General features: G+C 44.1%; 1 protein-coding gene across 1 annotated transcript in view; it reads right to left on the reverse strand.

The window, feature by feature from the left end:
• TFCP2L1 (transcription factor CP2 like 1) overlaps nucleotides 1-5,145 on the reverse strand; it is a 70,220-nt gene extending 65,075 nt beyond the window's left edge. The window contains exon 1 of the mRNA XM_084829579.1: nucleotides 4,836-5,145. Coding sequence (XP_084685705.1) covers nucleotides 4,836-4,897 — 62 coding nt within the window. The 5' untranslated portion in view covers nucleotides 4,898-5,145. The remainder of the gene's footprint in view (nucleotides 1-4,835) is intronic.
• Between the last annotated feature and the right edge of the window lie 16,128 nt (nucleotides 5,146-21,273).

Genomic DNA, 21,273 nt, shown 5'->3' on the forward strand with positions numbered 1-21,273 from the left:
AAAGAAATACATTTTGATTGTAAAGAAGACAAGAATAAGCCCTCTGTGCACCTTATAATGCACACTGTATAAACTTAATATCAACACTAAGCTAGACAAAAAGAAAATGGCACATAGACATAAACACAAAGTATAGCTACAATTAACATTATTGTTAGGATTACTGTCATTTTCAATTACATAAATTTAAAAAGCACTAATGGTCCCTGGACAATCACATGTAGAACTTGACTGCATAGTTGCCATTAACTGCCACTGAGCCTGCTTGAATTTCACCCTTGTGTCATTTTCCAAAGAGTAGCTACATTAAGTCTATTGCAGAAAAAACTACAAAGAGTCTTGTGGTTTTTTAAAATAACAAATTTATTCTAGCATAAGCTTTCATAGAATAGTAGGGTTGGAAGGGTCCTACAAGGCCATCAAGTCCAACCCCCTGCTAAATGCAGGAATCCAAGTCAGAGCATCCCCAACAGATGGCTGTCCAGCCTCATCTTGAATGCCTCCAGGATGGGAGAGCCCATGTGTTATCAAGATTTTTAGATATATATGCACAGTACTTTACTAGGTGCTATTCAGTATTGTGGGGGGCAGGGGGAATTGTAAACAGTGAGGTCGGAAGGAAATTAAATGCAGGAAATGCTAACAGTGACAGTCGTATTATGAACAGTAGCCAAAACAGTTGTTGTTGGTAACATATATATGATATACATACACACACACACACACACACACAGTGATAAAAATCCTTTATTCCAACTCAAGCCTCTGGTGATAAGAGTTGAACCTGTTGATTTATTTTATTTTTTATTATTATTATTAGTTTGCCCTTAGTGACATGTTAAGTATAATTTTGCTTTACCATCTCAAAACACAGAGGGTAAAAGCAATGTTAATTTTCTGCCCCAGTCTACAACAGCTGGCAGCTATGGTTGCCCTGAAAGCACTTCAGTGTCTTTAGGAGTTGCACAGAACAGAGAATTTTTACAAAGTGTGGCATTTCTTATCAAAGAGCAGCAGTGACAGGCAAAGTTGCAGCAGCTAGTAGTGTCCTCCCAGGGTATGGACTCAACAGCCCTAGTAGCAACACTGCCTCAGAGAGTCCATAGACAAGAAGAGCCAAGGCACAGCTCCTTACCCCTGTATTGTACATCATCAATGGATATTTATGCACTAAGGACATATTCAAACATGCATTAGTGCATGATTGATATAATGAATGGCTTGGCTCTCTTTAGCCCATTGGAATTAAGACAACTTCTTCCTAATCCAGACAAGTTCTAACTTGTTATAGCTTGATTTAGTGAATTCATGAAAAAAATGCCGTAATTGAATTAGGTTCTACTAGGAGCTATGCAGATCTCAGGTAACACCTAGGTTATGTATCTTCCTACGACTTGGTAATGCCACCAATTTGCCTTCCACCTAAAATCTCCAGCTTTGCCAATATAGAAACTGCGAAGTTCCTCTTAACTTCTGTTTTCTACTTCACAAGGAACTTTAGACAGATCCAGCTGCTGGGTTTTATATTTTTTAAAAATGGGACCAGCCATTACTTGGTTCTTTGTCCCATCAGCCGTAGGTACAACCAGACATCTGAATAGCACCTAGCTAAACCTAATCCAATTAGGTCTGCAATCTCTTCCTACACTCAAGACTGACAAAATGCAGACTTCGTAGCTTTAATATAATCAAACTGGCTTTCTCTCCCCCCCCCCATTTTGTTTACCATCCAGATGGATGAAGAGTTCTGTGAATTCTAAAGTTTGTTCACTATTCTGTGACATTTTGGCAGTCCTAATAAAGGTATTGCTCAACTGTGGGTTTTGAAACAGCTTGCTAGACATTGTTAAGAGCAGACAGATAAAAATCTCACCATTCTTAAAAGCAAGGGGCCCTCCCAACTGCAGAACTATAGCTTTTGATTGGGAAGGGCTGGAACTTAGGTCTTCCATTTGCTCTCCTGCACTGTCCACTGCCCTTTCTGCTTCCAGACATTTAAATAAAATGTGACCAGTGTGGAAATAAAGCAGGAAAAAACTGGATTAAACAAGACCAGTAACTAAAGTGAATGAAAAGGATCTACTCATCCTTTAAATGAGTGTGTGGGTGGGGGGGATGAGGTGGTCACACATCTCAAACCCTTAGCTAACTGGTGCTTTCCACATCAGCAAGATATTTGCCAGTGTTTTACAGATACTTGACATGTCTCCAAGGCCACTTTACATCTTCCCAAGTTTATTAATAAGATGATTAATTTAGGGAGTAATGCATCTGCTAAAGAGGGCTCTAGACAACAAAAGCCTACGCTAATGAATTTGTTGGTCTTTAAGGTGCTGCAAGACAGTTATTTCAAGACAGACATTTCTAGAAGGACAACTGTGTTAGTCTGCTGCAGCAAAAAAGAAGTCTCGTGGCACCTTAAAGACTAACAAACTGATTATAAAATGAAGTAAACCATACTGGTCCAGAAGAAAAGTTCCAAACTCCATGGTCTGGCAATACCTTTATTAGGACCAAACAAATATGCAAAAGATCTCCACATCTCTTGATCAGGCAAGATGTTACCAAAGGGGAGAGGGAAGAAAAATGAACATTTGCTTTTCTCAGCCAACCTGGAACCTGCATGACACCTAGTAGAACCTAATCTATTTAGGTCTGTGCCTCTTCCTCAATTTCATCTTAAGACTCTGACCATGCAGACTTCATGATTTCAACATCAAGTCAACCATTTTTTTCCTCCTCTTTTGTCCCTCCACCATTTTGTAACATCTTGTTTGCTGAAGAGATCTTGAAAGCTTGCCCACAAATTTGCACATATTGGTCCTAATAAAGGTATTGCCCGACCGTGGATTTTGACATTTATTATGGTGAACTAGAATCCATTTCAGATGTATTAAGTGTTATCCTAAATTGATAGATGTGTGTGTGTGTATATGTATGTATATACATACAGTCACACAGATACACACGCTCTACATGGTTGCAGGCGTGCATATATATCTGCCACCTTGGCATAACACTTCAGGCAACTGATGAAGTGAAAGCTATTCCACAAAAGCTTATGCTATAATAAGTTTGTTGGTCTTTAAGCCATAAGATTCTATTTCAGAATTATAACGTCATTAACAGAAAGTATGATCCTTACCCTCCCACAATGTGCATTAGGAGGAAAAAAGGTTTCAGAAATGTATCCTTTCACCGTTGTAAGTGCCACAGCTGCACATGCATACATATGATGCTAGACTCTGTGTTAATTAATCCAGACTAAATACCACCCATATTCAATCACCAATGCCAATTAAAACCTCCACTTCACCAACAGCTGTGCATCTTTTAACCACACCGAATTTGACAACTTAGCAGAAGTGCACTAAGGGGGTAATTAACCCACATTATGCAACCTGGGGTAAACGATGCTGCTACCAGACCCTTTTCTGGTTTTGTAGAATTTCCCCTTTCTCAAATACACACCATACTTCTACTAAACTGAATGGACAAGAATGATCCCTAGGCAAGATACCTCCCAAATGCATAATTCTTCCCCAGCATTCAGATCACTGAAACAGACTCTCAAATATCAGCCACTTTATACATCCCATCTATTTGGGAGCCTATCTCAGAATGCAAGGTGCACATGCAGAGGCCAGATGTGAATGGAGCCCACTTGTACAAATCCATAGCTTTTCCACTTGCAAAACACCTGTGAGACAGGTCCAATACCTTCCCAGCAAAACATCTACATAAAGAAACTTCCTCATAGGGGCAGGTATGTGTGTGAATGTATACACCACCAATCCAAACCCTATTGTCTTTTCTCCTGTGTTCTGTTCCCTCCCCCCCACCCCAAGTCTGTTTTAGAAGCTAAGCACCTTGAGAGCAGAGACCTTTTTATGTTTCCTATGACATTCTGTAATACCCTATGTACTGATGGTGCTGTTAATCTAACCAACCACAGGCCCAGAACAAAGGCAGTGATGTACCAGTTTTGTGAGCTTTGGTTGATTGCTTCAATTACACAGCGCCTTACAGAATGTTATGGGAAACACAGGACTGCATCTAATGTTAGTCTAACTTACGCCCCATTCATTTCATTGGGTCTATTCTAACATTGGATACAACCCATAAACAGGTCTCTTCTCCCATGCTAGACCATAGAAAGCTGCCTTATACTAAAGGCGGACCACTGGCCCAGTATTGTCGACATTGACTGGAAGCAGCTCTCCAGGGTTTCAGGCAGGATTTTTTCTAGCCCTGCTTGGAAATGCCGGGGATCGAACCTGGAATCTTCTATATGCAGCGCTTCTGCTCTACCCGTGAACTATGTCCCATAATGCTTCTAATACTCCACCATCCCCATTATATTCCTGAGCCCCCTCTTCCTCCAGCGCCGCATCGCATGCGTCACCCACCCTTGCGCCTCAATCGTCCTTCAAAGTTCCTTCTCTGGGGGTGCAGTCCTATATGCACGCTTACTTGGGCGCAAGCCCCGCTGAACACGGCGGGACCTACTTCCGCGCGAACACGCAGCGGCTCGCGCTGCGGTTAAGCTGGCCCCCATCACGCAAGCCACTCGCTCCAGAGACCTTGGCGCTCTCCCTCCCTCGTAAACAGCCCAAACTCAGCCCGAAGCGCTCCTCAAAAGCCGCGGCGCCGTCGGCCAGGAAACGGAGAGGCGGCTTTTCTGCGGCAACGGCTCCCCTCCGTCCGCCTGCGGGGCCATTCGTTGTGCGCCTGCTTTGCTCGCGACCCCAGTCCCCCGACCCGCTTTGAGTGAGGGCGAACCGTGCGCCCTTTCCCGCCCCCGGCTGTTTGCCCGGCTTGCGGGGCTCACTCACCGCAGGTAGCTGCCTGTCGAGTGCTGGTTGTAATGCTCCGGCTGCGTGTGCCAAAACAGCATCTTCGCCTGCGCTCCTTCGCCGAGCAGCCCTGAGCCCCGGCAAAATCCCTGCGCGAGGCGGGCTGCGACCCCCTAACGCCGAGTCAGTACAGAGGCGGCGGTGGCGGCGGCGGCAGGCACTCGACGGCTGGAGAGGCTCCGCGCGCTTTTATTGGACAGCCGCGTGATCCGCGGCTTGGCCGCTCCCCGGCGCTGAGGTCAGCCGCGGGCCGCTCAGTCTCTGCCGTTCCCCCCGCCCCGCCGCGGCCGGGCGCCAGTCCCGCCGCCTGTCGCCCGCGGCGCAGGTGGACGCGCCGAGGAGGAGCTACGCGGAACTGGAGCTGTGAGGGGAGAGACTCTCAGAAGAAACGGAGCAGCAGGAGTGGCACCGCCCCCCTCCTCCGTCGGCGCCCCAATTCCAGTTTATTAACACGGTTCTAAGAAAACCCTCATGTCGCCTCAGGATAACAACATCGACCATTCACCCGCCCTGTCAGGAAGTTTAGTCCAGTGAGAGCCTCTTGGTGGCTCACTGAGGGGTTTTAGCCTGCCTCTTCCAAGGCCAGCTTCATCAGTCCCTCCGTTGCAATAGACCACCTCCATCCTAAAAGCTCAGCACAGGCCATTTTAAAACCAAGCTCTCTAGGCTGACCCCCAAATCCCCATCACATGTATAGGAGCTAAATTTGCTTACACCTGTGAAGGAAAGCAAAAGTACATTCTTATTTCAGACTAGCGAAGGGACTCAGCCTTGTGGGAGCCAGTATGGTGTAGTGGCAAGAGTGTTGGACTAGGAGCCGGGAGATCCGGGTTCTAGCCCCCACTCGGCCATGGAAGCTCACTGGGTGACTTTGGGCCAGTCACAGACTCTCAGCCCAACCCACCTCACAGGGTTGTTGTTGTGAGGATAAAATGGAGAGGAGGAGGATAATGTAAGCCGCCTTGGGTTCCTTGCAAGAGGGAAAAAGGCGGGGTATAAATGCAATAAATAAATAAATAAATTGCATGGGTAGGATTAGCTGTTAGTATGAGACAGTAAAGCCTTCATTCCAACGTACATACTGTCAGAGAGCTGGACAGACTGATCTAGTTGCCACCATCACAATAGCCCACAGTGGGATGTGGTACACGCAGGTGCCAAATTAACAATTCAAGTCCTGTTGTGGGGGCTTCTCATTGTGTGCAAACCCAGCAAGGGTGAGTTATTGGGATGGTTGACAAGCCACCCAGAACCCACGGGCTGTTTTAGGGGTGTGGGTGGCTTGTCAACCATCCCAATAACCCATCTTCACCAGGTTCACACGTAACAAGAAGCTATGGCACATCCCTGTTGTTCAGTCGTTAAGTCGTGTCCGACTCTTCGTGACCCCCTGGACCGTAGCACGCCAGGCCTTCCTGTCCTGCATTCTCCCCCGGAGTGTGCTCAAGTTCATATTCATTGCATTGGTGATGCTATCTAGCCATCTCATCCTCTGCCGTCCCCTTCTCCTTTTGCCTTCAGTCTTTCCCAGCATCAGGGTCTTTTCCAGAGACTTTTCTCTTCGCATTAGGTGGCCAAAATATTTGAGCTTCAGCTTCGGGATCTGTCCTTCCAATGAGCACTCAGGGTTGATTTCCTTTCGGATGGACTGATTTGACCTCCTTGCAGTCCAGGGGACTCGTAAGAGTCTTCTCCAACACCACAGTTCGAAAGCATCAGTTCTTCGGTGCTCAGCCTTCCTTATAGTCCAGCTCTCACAGCCATACGTTGCTACTGGGAAAACCATAGCTTTGATTATACGAACCTTTGTCGGCAAGGTGATGTTTCTGCTTCTTACTATGCTGTCTAAGTTTGCCATAGCTTTCCTCCCAATGAGCAAGCATCTTTTAATTTCAGGGCTACAGTCATCGTCTGCGGTGATCTTGGAGCCCAAGAAAGTAAAATCTGTCACTGCTTCCATTTCTTCCCCTTCTATATGCCAGGAAGTGATGGGGCGAGATGTCATGATCTTAGTTTTTTTAATGTTGAGTTTCAAACCAGCTTTTGCACTCTCCACTTTCACCCTCAACAAGAGGCTCTTTAGATCCCCTTCGCTTTCTGCCATTAGGGTGGTATCGTCTGCGTATCTGAGGTTGTTGATAATTCTCCCGGCAATCTTAATTCCGACCTGTGATTCATCCAACCGGGCATTTCTCATAATGTACTCTGCATATAAGTTAAATAAGCAGGGTGACAATATACAGCCTTGGCATACTCCTTTCCCAATTTTGAACCAATCGGTTGTTCCATGTCCGGTTCTTACTGTTGCTTCTTGACCCTCCTACAGGTTTCTCAGGAGACAGGTAAGGTGGTCAAGTATTCCCATCTCTTTAAGAATTTGCCACAGTTTGTTGTGATCCACACAATCAAAGGCTTTAGTATAGTCAATGAAGCAGAAATAGACATTTTTCTGGAATTCTCTTGCTTTCTCCATGATCCAGCAAATGTTGGCGATTTGATCTCTAGTTCCTCTGCCTCTTCGAAACCCAGCTTGTACTTCCAGTAGTTCTCGGTTCACATACTGCTGCAGCCTAGCTTGTAGGATTTTGAGCATCACCTTGCTGGCATGTGAAATGAGCGCAATTGTATGGTAGTTTGAACACTCTTTGGCATTGCCCTTCTTTGGAACTGGAATATAAACTGACCTTTTCCCCCATGGAGTGTATCACAAGGCTAAAAGATATGACGCTGGAAGATGAGCCCCTCAGGTCAGAAGGTGTCCAATATACTACTGGGGAAGAGCAGAGGGAATTTCCAAGTAGCGCCAGAAAGAGTGAAGCAGCTGGGCCAAAGCCGAAAGGACGCTCAGCTGTGGATGTGTCTGGTGGTGAAAAGAAAATCCGATGCTGTAAAGAACAATATTGTTTAGCGACCTGGAATGTAAGATCAATGAATCAAGGTAAGCTGGAGGTGGTCAAACATGAGATGGCAAGATTAAACATTGACATCTTGGGAATCAGCGAACTAAAATGGCACATCCCTGCAGGGGCCCAAATATTCAGAATGGTGGCCGCTGCCATAACAAGCCCATGTTGGCTTCTTGTTACATGCAAAGCAGGCCACTGTGTCCACCCTGTCTGAGTAGAGCCATGCCAACTGGCACTCCTAGGCACAGGCCCTGCCACAGCAGGGGGAGGGAATGGCAGGCCTATACTTGTGTCCTTCGACCTACTAATATCGCCTGATTTCAAACTATGTGGACTGTAAAACTATATGCTGCTTAGGGAAGTTTGTACCTAGTGGCTGACGATATTACTGCAGGCTTCAACCACATGGATGCATGAAAATTAATTACGGGTGCGATCCTATGCATGTTTAATTAGAGAAAAGACCTACAACTGGGGCATGCTGGGATTTGTAGGCCTTTTCTCTGTCTAAACATACATAGGATTGCACCTTAATATTTATATGTTTTAAAAACAAAATAATTCTGAGGTGCACACCCCTAGGGTTCCCTTAATGTGCATACCAAGTTTCAGCAGTTTAGATTTCTTGGTCTTACTGCTACAGCACTGTTGACCAGATACAGACAGACATCCTCTTTTATTATAGATAATCCAAAGGTAAACCCTAATATTGGAAATGGGTTATCTCCTTCATCAGGATTTAATTATGAAAAAGGGGTGCCGGTTTTAATGCCCCATAATTCCAGATGCATGATTACTTGTCATGAAAGGAAATACACTCTGCACATTCTCAGAGGTACTACTTAATTCACATGTTCCAAGGCCGAGCATAAGATTGGAAACTGGTTCTCAAATAAAATCTTGTGCACAGTAATTCCAGACAGGAATCCAAAGAAAGGAACGTAGTCCTATGGCAAATGGAAAAAGGCAGATGCTCAAAAACACTAAAGAAGTGTGGAGAAAGAACTTGTTGTTCAGTAGAGATCCCTGAGGACAGACAAGGTTCTCATAGCCAACACAGTCTCAGAGGAAGGACTGCATGATCTGTGGGAGACCACAGATACTTGTAAGGGCCAGCCCTACCATGAGGCAGAGTGAGGTGGCCACCTCAGGCAACTGATATTGGCGGGCAGGGATCAGCAATGAGGTATTCGAGTACAGAACTGTGTGTGTGCCATGGAGCCTGCCTTGTGCTCCCTCAGGTGCTACCCCACCAACAGCGTTAATATTCAACTGCCAGTCTGATCCATTTCTACTGTATCCGTCTGAGGCAAAAAAAAATATGTCTCAGGCCAACCCTATGGACCCCCCTCCCAAAAAAGTTTGTTATGTTGCATATACTCAAGGAGAGTGGACACAAAGTCCTGTCAAGATCGTAAAGAGAGGAACTTCCTGAAAAGCCGGTTAGCTCTTTAACTCCAATAAGAGGGACATATGCTCTCCTCTTAAGTCTTCTGGGGAAGCTCCACTTTACATCCTGCCACTGTTGGACATGAGTACGCAGGCCAAGGCCTTCTCAATAGTGGCATCCTCGCTCTGGAACTCCGTCCGCTGGGAAGCCTGTCTAGGCCCATTTCTCTCAGCCTTCAGGAAGATTGTCAAAAAGTGTGCCTAAGCACACTTTTGATATTGTCTGATCACCAGGGTGATTTGTTTTTTATGCTGCATTTTTGGATTTTGGTTGTTTGTTTTAATTCTTTCATCCTTGGATTTTTACATTGTTTTTATTATGTTTTGTGAACTGCTTTGAGGGTCCCACTGGACCAAAAAAGATAGATCTATATATGTGAATATGACTACTGTCTGGTTTCTCAACTAACCAAGTGAGCACACTACCAAGGAACACTGGCAAGAGCCGGTGCGGTGTAGTGGTTAGAGAGTTGGACTGGGAAGACCCAGGTTTAAGTTTCCACTCAGCCATGAAGCTCACTGGGTGACTTTGGGCCAGTCACTGTTTTTCAGCCTGACCTACCTCACAGGTCTGTTGTGAACATAAAATGGGGAGGATCATGTATGCCGTCTTGGGCGCCTTGGAGGAAAGGTGGGATATAAAAGTAAGAAATAAATAAGTAACAAATAAATAAGGTCCATATTCTACTTTACAACAGGGATCCACATATCTACATTTGCCCAAAAGACAAGCAGTAAATGCAGAAGCATTTTTTCTTTTCCTTTAAAGGCTGGGCCTGGGTCTGAGTGGAGAAGCAGCAGACTGAACACCAGGCTGAGCAGCTGTAGCTGCCTTCGTCTCCCCCTCCCCCAAGGCCCCTGGTCCATATTTGAGCCTTGCAAGAGGCTACGCTGACTGGGGTGTGGGCTTATCGAGGTAGCACTTTGCGGGGTGGCGGGGGGCACCATGGCCAGGCCCCCCTTGACCTGATGCTCGGCTTGTCCCTACATAGCTTCTCTCCAGGCACCATGAGAAATTAAAACGGCAGCCACTGACCCATCCAACAAGCATTGATCAGAGCAATGTTCCTTGTAACCACCAGCTAAGCCCACCAGACCACACTGATAGAACTCCCAGCATAGGGCACTATGGCCAGCCCTGAACTTTGTGTACACTGGGTAACTGCTCTAGCAGCATCCTCATCCATTATTGCAGGTGGAGAAACAAAAAGTCTAGCATAGTAATTAATGTGGAATTGGGTAGAGTGTTAGGTTCCTGTTCTGACTAATGGCCTAATCAAGACACCCACGGAAAGTGAGTGGACGCAGTGGTCAGTGAGGAGCTCACAGCTGCCCTTGCAAGTGCACCTTAAATTGTTTGTCACTTTGGTGGGCAGAAAAGTGATTTAAAAATACATTTAATAATAAAAATAACTGCTTATGCTTCCATAGTGAGGCAGTGACTTCCTAGGGGCCTCCTCCCACTTATGTAAGGCTGCCTAGAAATATTTTTAAATAAATACAGTTTATTCAAGAGCTACTTTTGCCCTTGTTGAGTCACTGGTTCCAAAGTGAACTCCTTTGAGGAAAGCACAGAGCAGGTAAAACAACAACAACAACAACACACAAGGGACTCCTTTGCTGTTTTAACTTGGATAGTGCTCTTCATCTCCCAGATTGAGAGGATGCCACAGAATGAAATGAATAAGAGTCTCCTTACATTGCTTGGGACTGCCTTCACCCATATTACCCTGTCCACTTTAAAATCACTAAGAGAGGCCCTTCCCACCTGTGAGAGTAGTTAGGTGGGTGACTACACAAGAGAGAGCCTTTTCTGCATTGGCCCCACACCTCTGGAATAAGTTGCCATTGAGGGTCCTCCAGGCCCCATCATTTACAGGCTCTGAAAACCTACTACTTTACTCTGACCTTCTCCTGATTATGTTTTTAGCAAATTGGGTTGTAGGTTTTATTTATTCTGGTGTTTGCTGTTTTTTATGTTTGCTGCTGTTGCTGTTTTTATTGTGTTTTTACTATTATTGTGCTTTTACCATTTTTAATAGCGCACTATTTTTCATTATGTGTGTTATTGTTGTACGCTGCCTTCGGAGTGCTCCTGCCCTGAAAGGTGGCCATGAAATATTACAAATAACCAAATAAATAATCTGATGTAATAACCAAATAAATAATCTGATGTAAAGGGGAAGTCAGGATACTGTAGAAGGAGCAAGTGGCACAGCCAGGTTGGCTTGGCTTAACCATAGCCTTCTGCAGCAGGGACTCTCTCCCCTAGATATCTTCTACCAAATGAGGAGAAGCCAGGTAAAGCATGAGGAAAGCTGCATACCCACCTTAGCTGTTCAGTCTAACCAGACAATAGAAGCGCTGGCTGGCTTCTTCATATAGAATTACAACTGCTGGACCAAAACACTGTGCTTTCTTTTCAACTCCATGTTGCAAAATAAAAAAATAAAAAATTATACAATGGGTAAGTGTTTGGGTGTTTTAAAGAATGCTAGCAGGGAAGCACTTGGTGGAGGATATGGATGCCAAACTTCACTTGCTACCTGCAAGCAATCTTGATTTCCAGCGTAAATACAATATTTACATTTACAACACCTCAGCAGTAGTTACTGGAGTTGGCACAACTCACAGGGAAAAGAATTATTTAAGGAAGGAGAGCAAATACTCTTATTGCCTTAAACAGTTTCTCTCTCTGAAGATTTCTCTAATGCCTTGGCTAAAATTAATGTAGGGCAGAAACGGAAAATTGCAAATTGGCACATGACATGACTGAAGGTCAAAACACTTGCTGAGATGCATCCTCTCAATGTGTGCTACCTAACATCTTTCAGATTCTTTATGCAGGACATGAGGAAGATAATATTTGTTGTGGGATCAACAGCTCAATCAAAGGAAGCTGCTTTAGCTGCATCAAAACAAACATGCATTTGGGGTGTTACAACTAAAGCCACACTCTGTGTGTGTGTTTTTTTAATACATTTTATAAAACAGCCCAGTCCTATGAATATTGACATGAAAGAAGGCATGTAGCCAGATATTTGTTAGGGGAGGCATTGTAAGTCTGCTTGTTGTTGCTGTTCAGTCGTTCAGTCGTGTCCGACTCTTCGTGACCCCATGGACCACAGCACGCCAGGCCTTCCTGTCCTGTGCTGTCTCCCGGAGTGTGCTCAAGTCCATATTCATTGCATCGGTGATGCTATCTAGCCATCTCATCCTCTGCCGTCCCCTTCTCCTTTTTCCTTCAATCTTTCCCAGCATCAGGGTCTTTTCCAGGGAGTTCTCTCTTCGCATTAGGTGGCCAAAATATTTGAACTTCAGCTTCAGGATCTGTCCTTCCAATGAGCAGTCAGGGTTGATTTCCTTTAGGATTGACTGATTTGACCTCCTTGCAGTCCAGGGGACTCGTAAGAGTCTTCTCCAGCAAAACCCTAAATACCAACTATTTAAATTTAGTGATTAAATTTATTACATTTTAATTAAATTAAAATTTCAATATCATTAAGAAGTAAGTGTAAAGTGCCCAAATATCTGTCAGTCATTCTAGTCCCTTGGCACTCATTGGCTGGAACACCAAAAAGCAGGAGCAAAATGTATTTCTTACTATATGCATTCTGTCTGCACATATTCTCTTATAAGAAATCTTATTCAGCCATCTCTCTGGCTTCTGAGATCATATTAGGGTGCGGTAGGCAACCTTTTTGGGCCATGGGCACATTTGGCAATCTGAGAAACTGTCCTGGGCACCACCACAAAATGGCAGCCATGGGATGTGTGGCAAAGGATAGGTAACCAAAAGACTGAGTATGAGGCAGATGTGAAATCTGAGCCCCAACACAGTAAACAACTCTTTTTAACCCACAGTTTTCAGCACCAACAGAAAGCTATTTCATAGCTGTCCCAGCTGCCAGTAAGAAAATGTGTTAATTTAAAAAAGTGGGAGGGGTAGGGTGCCTTGGTAGGTGCCAAGAAAGGGATCTGGAGGCACATTGGTGCCTCTGGGCACCACGTTGTCTCCCCTGCATTAGGGTATTGCCCATGCATTTTTAAGCATAAAACCTAGAAACTTGCTTTTAAATGTTTGTTTGTTTGTTTGTTTAATGAAAACTAACATTGTCAGGAAGCTGAATTCTGTGCCCAGTACAATAATCAACATTCTTGTAAAGTCATGGCATATCTACACCTCTGGTTATACATCAGCACATGCTGTTAGGCCTCTAAAGAAAACTATATATAGTATAGATAAAAGACAAATTATTAACTCTTTTACTAGTGTATTCTTTCATCCATTTACTTCAGAGTTCTCTCATTGACTTCAGAAGCATTCACCAGAATGAAGATTACAACCAGATAGAGCAATTCACACATGACTTAAAATGGAACTTTGCATTTAGATTGGTTTCTTCCCATTGAAGTCTGCAGGCATTAATCCAGGTAAGTTCCCTTCTATGACAATAGGTGGCTTGTAATTTGCAATCCTAATGCATTTACACACACAAAACTAAAAGGGTTTTCTATTTTTCCTCTGTAAATGTAAAACCTGCATTAGCTAGATAATAGAAATTCTATTTAAAATAGTTTAATGTCTTATACTGTCAGCATAGAAATACTGTATCAAAGCAATTTAAATGGCCTGTTTAATACTTCAGGACTGTAAAATCTTTTGAACTGTAAATGTCTGTTTATACATACTACATTTTACCAGCTATACTGGAATATGTGTGAGTCCTTATGAATTACAGCTCCACATCCATACCAATATGCTTGCTCAACTGAAGTGACTGAGTAAAATCATAATAGTTTACAAATTGTGACACCTAGCTAAGGCAGGGGTGGGTCAGCAGTAAATCCAGATCTACTAGTAAAGGGGTGCATGACCTGCATCCCTCCAGATGTTTTGGCCTACAACTTCCATCATCCTTCACCATTGGCTATGCTGGTTGGATGTTGTAAGCCAAAACATCTAGGGGGCCACAAGTTGCCCACTTCTGTCCTAGTAGATCTCTGGATAATTTGCAATAGGATTTCAGGCTGCCAAGTATTTAACAATAGAAGCAACAAAATTACTGCCCCCCACCCCAGGAAGGCCTGGCATGCTATGGTCCATGGGGTCACGAAGAGTCGGACACGACTTAACGACTGAACAACCTGCCCTAAATTATACTGCTGAAATGAAGAAAGCTTGAAGTAACTAGGAGTGGATTTTTGTGAGGAAGGACTGTGAGTTCCATTCCATTCTGGTACTAAAAATAAATTCTAGGCTCAAAATTCTTAATTCTAGGTGTATGGCTATTGAACCAGGTTCTGGCTGGTGGATCTCAGGCTTCTAGTAAAAGAGGGGAAAAAGCAGATCTCATTGGCCCAAAGTCTGCCCACCCCTGAGCCAAGGTATCTAAGTTAACCAGAAACCAATACACACAATTACTTTGAGGGTTTATATACTGGACCAGTGTCTTTTGTCAACCAGGACTGAATGTGCATATGATTAAGAGATCATCTGAGCAATCCACAGCCCCTCCTGTTCTTCTGACATGGTTGAAAATTGTCTAGACCTATTAGGTGCAATGCTATGTCACAGAACAGCTAAAAATGCAGAGTAAAGTATGCATTCTCAGCATCTCATGGAGCAGAGCACTCTGAATCAGGTCTAGCAGTTATAATAGGAAAGGAAAGGTTCCTCCTGTGCAAGCACCGAGTCATTACTGACTCCTAGAGGGACGCCACTTGCGCTGGTGTTTTCACGGCAGACTATAGTGGGGTGGTTTGCCATTGCCTTCCCCAGTCGTGACTACCTTTCCCCCAGCAAGCTGGGTACTCATTTTACCGACCTCGGAAGGATGGAGGGCTGAGTTGACCTGAGCCGGCTACCTGGGACCCAGCTTCCGCTGGGATCGAACTCAGGTCGTGGGGAGAGTTTCGGTTGCAATACTGCCACCTACCACTCTGCGCCACACGAGACTGTGCAGTTATAATAACCATGCCATTAATAACAACAAAGAGTCGTGGTACCTTAAAGACTAATACACTTTCTGACAGAAGCTTTTGTGGACAATAGCACATTTTATCAGTTGTGTGAAGTGTTATCAAGAGTTTTAGGCAAATAAACAGTACATACGTGGGGGGAGGCGGTTTGAACCTGTGAGGTGAAAAGGAAATAAAATGCAGATAGTACTGACAGTGACAACTGCATTAACAGAAGCCATTCACAAAACAGTTGCTTCTAACACGGATATCCTGGCACTACATAAGCACATTAACATGCTAAGAGTGCAATCCTATGCATGTTTAGGCAGAAAAAAGTGTTACAGCTCCCAGCATTCTCCAGCCAGCATTTCCCATGCATAGGATTGCATACTTAGGGTGCAATCCTATGGGGATTGTAGGCCGCCTCCAAACCCGGAGGCGGCCGACTATCCAATACTGGGCAGGTGGAGCATGGAGGGCTGCCTCTGTGCTCTGGCCAGCCTGCATGTGTGGCTAGGCAGACAATTTTGGCTGTCTAGCTGGGACACATCGTAGTGGGAGGGGGAGAGGCGAGACAGTGCATAGGAAGCGTCATAAACGACACTTCCATGGTCTCCTCCCTGCCCCTAGGAATGCCCCCTTTTCGCCTGTTCCACATTGTGCTTACGAGCACAGAGACAGGGACGAACCACACAGCCTATGAGGCAGTGGGGGAGGGGAGTGAAGTTTCTGGGAACTGAACTCAGAGCCCTGGCTCTGAGCTTGGTTCCCAGAAACTGAAAAATCCTATGGTAGTTTAGACACTGTCTGGCGGCCATAGGATTGCTCCCTTCATGTGATCAAAATCCTTTATCCTTATTCAAGCCTCTAGCAATAGAATTAAACCTGTTGATGAATTCTAACTCCTCATTCTTTCATTGTAATCTCCCTTTGAAGTTTCTTTGTTCACAATGGCCACTTTAAGGTCAGTGAAAGATTGTCCTGAGAGGATGAAGTGTTCTCCTACTGTTTTTTTAATATTACTATTTCTGATATCAGATTTGTGCCCATTTATTCTTTTCCAAAGAGACTGGCCTGGGTCTATGTAGAATACAGATGGGCATTGCTGACGGCAGATGGCATATACCACATTGGAAGATGAGCAAGTTAATGAACCCCGAATGTTGTGGGTGACATTATTAGGTGCTGTAATAGTGTTTTCAGAGAAGATACAGTCGGGACCAGAAACATTGGAACAAGGATAACTGTTTTGGCAGTTGGCCTCTGTAAACCACCACACTGAAGTTGAAAGGAAACACACCCAGATGGAAGCAAAGTCAGGACTTTCAGCTGTAATTCGAGGGGTTTGACAAAAGTGGGGCACTAACCATTCAGGAAGTACAGCCAGTGGCGTACACACACACCCATAGTTGGTGTGTGTGTAATGGAACGAATGGCTGAGAAGCAGCTGCATGGCCCGGTGTGGCCTTTTTCCTGGGTACCCCATGACCAATCAAGCAGATAAAAGGCCTGGAGGTGGTTCTGAGTGTTACAGTTGCATTTGGTAGCTGTTCACTGGAACTCCCAACATGAGGTCCAAAGAGGTGTCCATGTGAGTGAAGGAGGCCATCCTTAGGCTGAGGAAACAAAATAAACCCATCAGAGAGATAGCAAAAACAATGGGAGAGGCCAACACAACAGTTTGGAACATCCTGAAAAAGAAGGAATTAACTGGCAAGCTTAGCAACAGCAAAAGGCCTGGAAGACCATGGAAGACAACTAAAGTGGATGACCGCAGAATTCTGCTCATGGTGAAGAGGAACCCTTTCACAACATCTAGCCGGGTGAAGAATGCCCTTGAGGAGGTAAGCATGTCATTGTCAACATCTACAGTCAAGAGACGGCTTTATGAATGTAAATACAGAGGCTTCACAACAAGGTGCAAACCACTGGTAACGCTCAAGAACAGACAGGCCAGATTACCCTTTGCCAGCAAACACCTAAAAAAGCCTGCCCAGTTCTGGAATAAGAGCCTTTGGACTGATGAAACCAAGATTAACTTGTACCGAAATGATGGGAAGAGACAAGTATGGAGAAGGAAAGGAACAGCTCATGATCCAAAGCATACCACATCATCTGTCAAATATGGTGGAGCCAGTGTTATGGCATGGGCATGTATGGCTGCCAATGAAACCAGGTCACTGGTGTTTCTTGATGACCTGACTGCTGATAAAAGCAGCGGGATGAATTCTGAAGTGTATAGGGCTATACTTTCTGCTCAGATTCAGCCGAATGCTGCCAAACTGATAGGACGCCACTTCATATTGCAGATGGATAATGACCCAAAACATACAGCAAAAGCTACCCAAGAGTTCCTCAAGGCAAAGAAGTGGGATGTTCTTCACTGGCCAAGTCAGTCACCTGATCTCAACCCAATAGAGCATGCTTTTCACTTACTGAAGGCAAGACTGAAGGCAGAAATACCCACAAATAAGCAGCAGCTGAAGGCAGCTGCAGTAAAGGCCTGGCAAAGCATCTCGAGGGAGGAAACTCAGCATTCAGTCATGTCCATGGGTTCCAGACTTCAGGCAGTCATTGACTGCAAAGGATTTTCTTCCAGGTATTAAAGGCGATCCTTAAGTTTGAAATGATGTTGGTTTGTTCCATTACTTATGAGCCACCAAGGATGGGTGTGTGTGTATGCCACTGGCTGTCCTTCCTGAATGGTTAGTGCCCCACTCTTGTCCAACCCCTTGAATTACAGCTGAAAGTCCTGACTTGGTTCCCATCTGGGTGTGTTTCCTTTCAACTTCAATGTGGTGGTGTACAGAGGCCAACTGCCAAAACAGTTATCCTTGTTCCAATATTTCTGGTCCTGACTGTATGAAAACAGAGTTGGCATTTGGGTTTGTTGCATGGTCTGGTCCTTCTGTTTATATCTTTGTTATATGGTCTATTGTTGCTGATGAGTAGATGTTTTAGGTTGTGGGGGCTGTCTGTAAGCAAGTACAGGCCTACCACCTAATGACTGTAATTTCCCCCAAACCAACAAAAATAACTATTCTGTTGGCTAACAAGAAAGAAATGCCGGGGGGGGGGGGGAATGCCACCACCTCTTCTTCCTGCTGCTGCTACTGCTAGTACACAGGGAGAGAAGGGGGCAGGAAGGGAGGGAGTTGCAATGTATAGCCATCATAAGTGAAGAAATACATAGCAAGAAGAAATATTTCAGATTTATTAATCCAGCTATAATTCAGAAAGAACCAGCTGTTTTACCTGGATCCTGTTGTGTTGCATAACTTCAAATAATAGAGCTTCCAGCGATTTACCTTGGACTATGCTCCCAGCCTGAACTGAACAAAACCTGATAACCTCTCAGAGCTGCATATGTGTTTTATTATACCACTTCTAAGAAAACACTGACATTGTCCCCCCCCCCCCAATAGTAGGAAAAAACTCAATATCCAAACTCTAGGAGCCTCTGGCAACATTGTCATTCACCTGGTGAAAGCAGGACAAGAAACTGTGTGTTTGCATCTTTGGGTGTGCTTTGGCTATCTCACATCCGTCCATATTCATGCAAAGAAGAAAATCATAGTTGTGATCAAATGTTGAGTATCAGGTTGCCTGAGTGATTTCTTGGCAGAGAAAGTTCCTGCTGCATCTTCCAGTTCCATCTATGTGGCAAGCCAGTGACCAGTAGTACCCTAGAAACAGTAGAAATACTAGTACTCTGGCACTACTAATTCATTTCATGGGACAACCATTTTTGAAAGCTTTAGCATTTGGGAAAGAAGTATTGCTATCAATCATTGATCACAGGGCCAATTGTGGTATCTAAACATATACCTTCCTAGTTTGGAAGACGCTGTGTATTTCTTTATTATGCTTTTTCTTTTAATAATTGTATTTGGCTTTTAAAGTTTATATAATCACAATTGCAATTTCTGGAGATTCAACAAATCATCCAGACTACAATGATATGCAGAGCTGATACACCACCTTTTCTCCACCCTTCCCTAATCCCTTCTACTGTTCTATCAATGGTGTATAGACTACTGTATATAAAACTACACACACACACACACACACACACACACGAGAGAGAGGAAACATCTGGCAATTCATGTTATTATACTCAAAATGTTTTCTGTCAAAAGGTATGTGCATGTCCATAGCATAGCAGCTAGCACTGATAGTACTGATGGCTGACTTAGCATCCCTCCATTTCTCTTGAGTATGGCAGGAATTTAATCTTGTGCCACTTAATTTCTGAAATGAGAAGCACTTTATAATGCTAAACACAAATATCTGGGTTAATGTTTACCTTCTTCTTCTTAAGGTGCCATCTCCTATCCGGGGTTAGCTATCATTACAGCTATTTTCATTTTTGATGCCGTTGCTCTGAATAATTTTATAGAAATACATTTGCACTGTAATGTTTACCATTTGCACAAATATGAAGCTGCTGTGTAGATGGTACACCACCGTGTTTGGGGTTGATCTCACTTTATACAAGCTTCATTCATATCTACCCCAAGGGCTGAAGGAAAGTAACAATAATTATACATTAAAATAATGAATTCCCCAATGTCTCTGGAGCTCTCACAGTTTAAATCAGACAATGAAATACAAGGGGAAAAGACCATTCATGCACACACAGAGATATGCGTATCACACACACACAGACACTAAACATCCCACTGTTCTATTGCTATTCCTTATGTCTCCTTCCTTTCCCACCCTTCTGCTTATTTGCAGAAGACTCAAGGTACCCTTAACCTAATATTTCTGAAATTCTTTTAATCTCCCCCACCCACCCCACACAAAACATATTGTCTTTCAGGCTGTCCTAACCTAGAAACAAACTTTAGTTCCATAGATAAACAGTTGAGATTCTCATGTACAGATATATGAATACAATCTGCTATTTTGCACAAGTATCTGTATATTTGGGGGAAGAGATAGTAAAGACAGGGATCCAGTGAATGAGGTTGACTGGGACTGACATGGATGCTGTCTAGCCTGGACAGTCTAGTGAGCAGGAAGTGAAGGAGGCATCCTATTTAGACAGGTGAGTTGGTTCTGCAGGGCTGGGAAGGTATGGAGAGGATGACAAGGAATCTTTGTCTAGCTGCTCTAGGCATTGATCCAAAGACCAGGAACTGAGTGGCTCCCCTTCTTCCAGTTTCTCCTTGCTGAGTTTCCACTATTAGTCAAGGTTCTTGTCTCAGTCTCAGCCTCTTGTCCTGGCCCTCACCCACTGAAACCAAGCTTCTGCTTGGTAGAGTGACTGAGAATGACCAGATACATTGCAAGCTCTCACAAAGAGTGAGAATCATAAGGGTATCATAAGGGTATCATCTGCTGGTATTTACAGAAAGGAGGAATTGATATATACTGGACCAGCAGACCATTTCTTTATTATTCCTAGTAGCAGTAACAGAGCAGGAAAAGAGTTATGGTTTGCCAAGTAAAGGGTGGGGATGATGCTAGGATAATGGAGAGGGTGGTATTTAGAGGCCAATCATTTCCAAAACCCCATGTTCCTTGCCCTGGTAAGGACTTGAAATCACCTGGACTAGATGCATGGAATTCCCATCTCTATCTGCTCTATATTTGATAAACATGGTGAGGACGGAGCTTTATGATTTATTTACAAGTAGGCCCAAGTGATTTACTGTTCATGTTGAGTAGAATGTGTGCTCACTGATACATTTTAGTGTATTGAATTACCTTTGAGTGGTTTCAGAACTTGAACAATTCCACTTACATAATATGCCCTTCCAAGCTGCAGAATGTTAGCCTTTCACTTGTATTAGGCTAGACTCCCAGACAGGCTGGCAGACGTTTATTCAGGCACAAATATTTTTTTGTGTTGTGAATACTTCAGATGGGAGTTTCTGGCCTTCTTACAAACACAGTGTCTTTCATATTAAAATAGTTTTGTTTGTTAGGAAACTGACCCACAAAACACTGTGTAATAAACACATTTCGACTCTCTCTGAGAGGATATGAGTTACCCAGTTATTTTTGAGAGGAGACATCTTCTTTCGCTCACCATTTTTTAATCTTCTGTGGTGTTCTGGCTTCATTAACATTAAATTGCAGTCAGGTAA

The sequence above is a fragment of the Heloderma suspectum genome, chromosome 1, assembly GCF_057233095.1.
Source record: "Heloderma suspectum isolate Gila_16-S chromosome 1, 16-S_ref, whole genome shotgun sequence".
NCBI lineage: Eukaryota > Metazoa > Chordata > Lepidosauria > Squamata > Helodermatidae > Heloderma > Heloderma suspectum.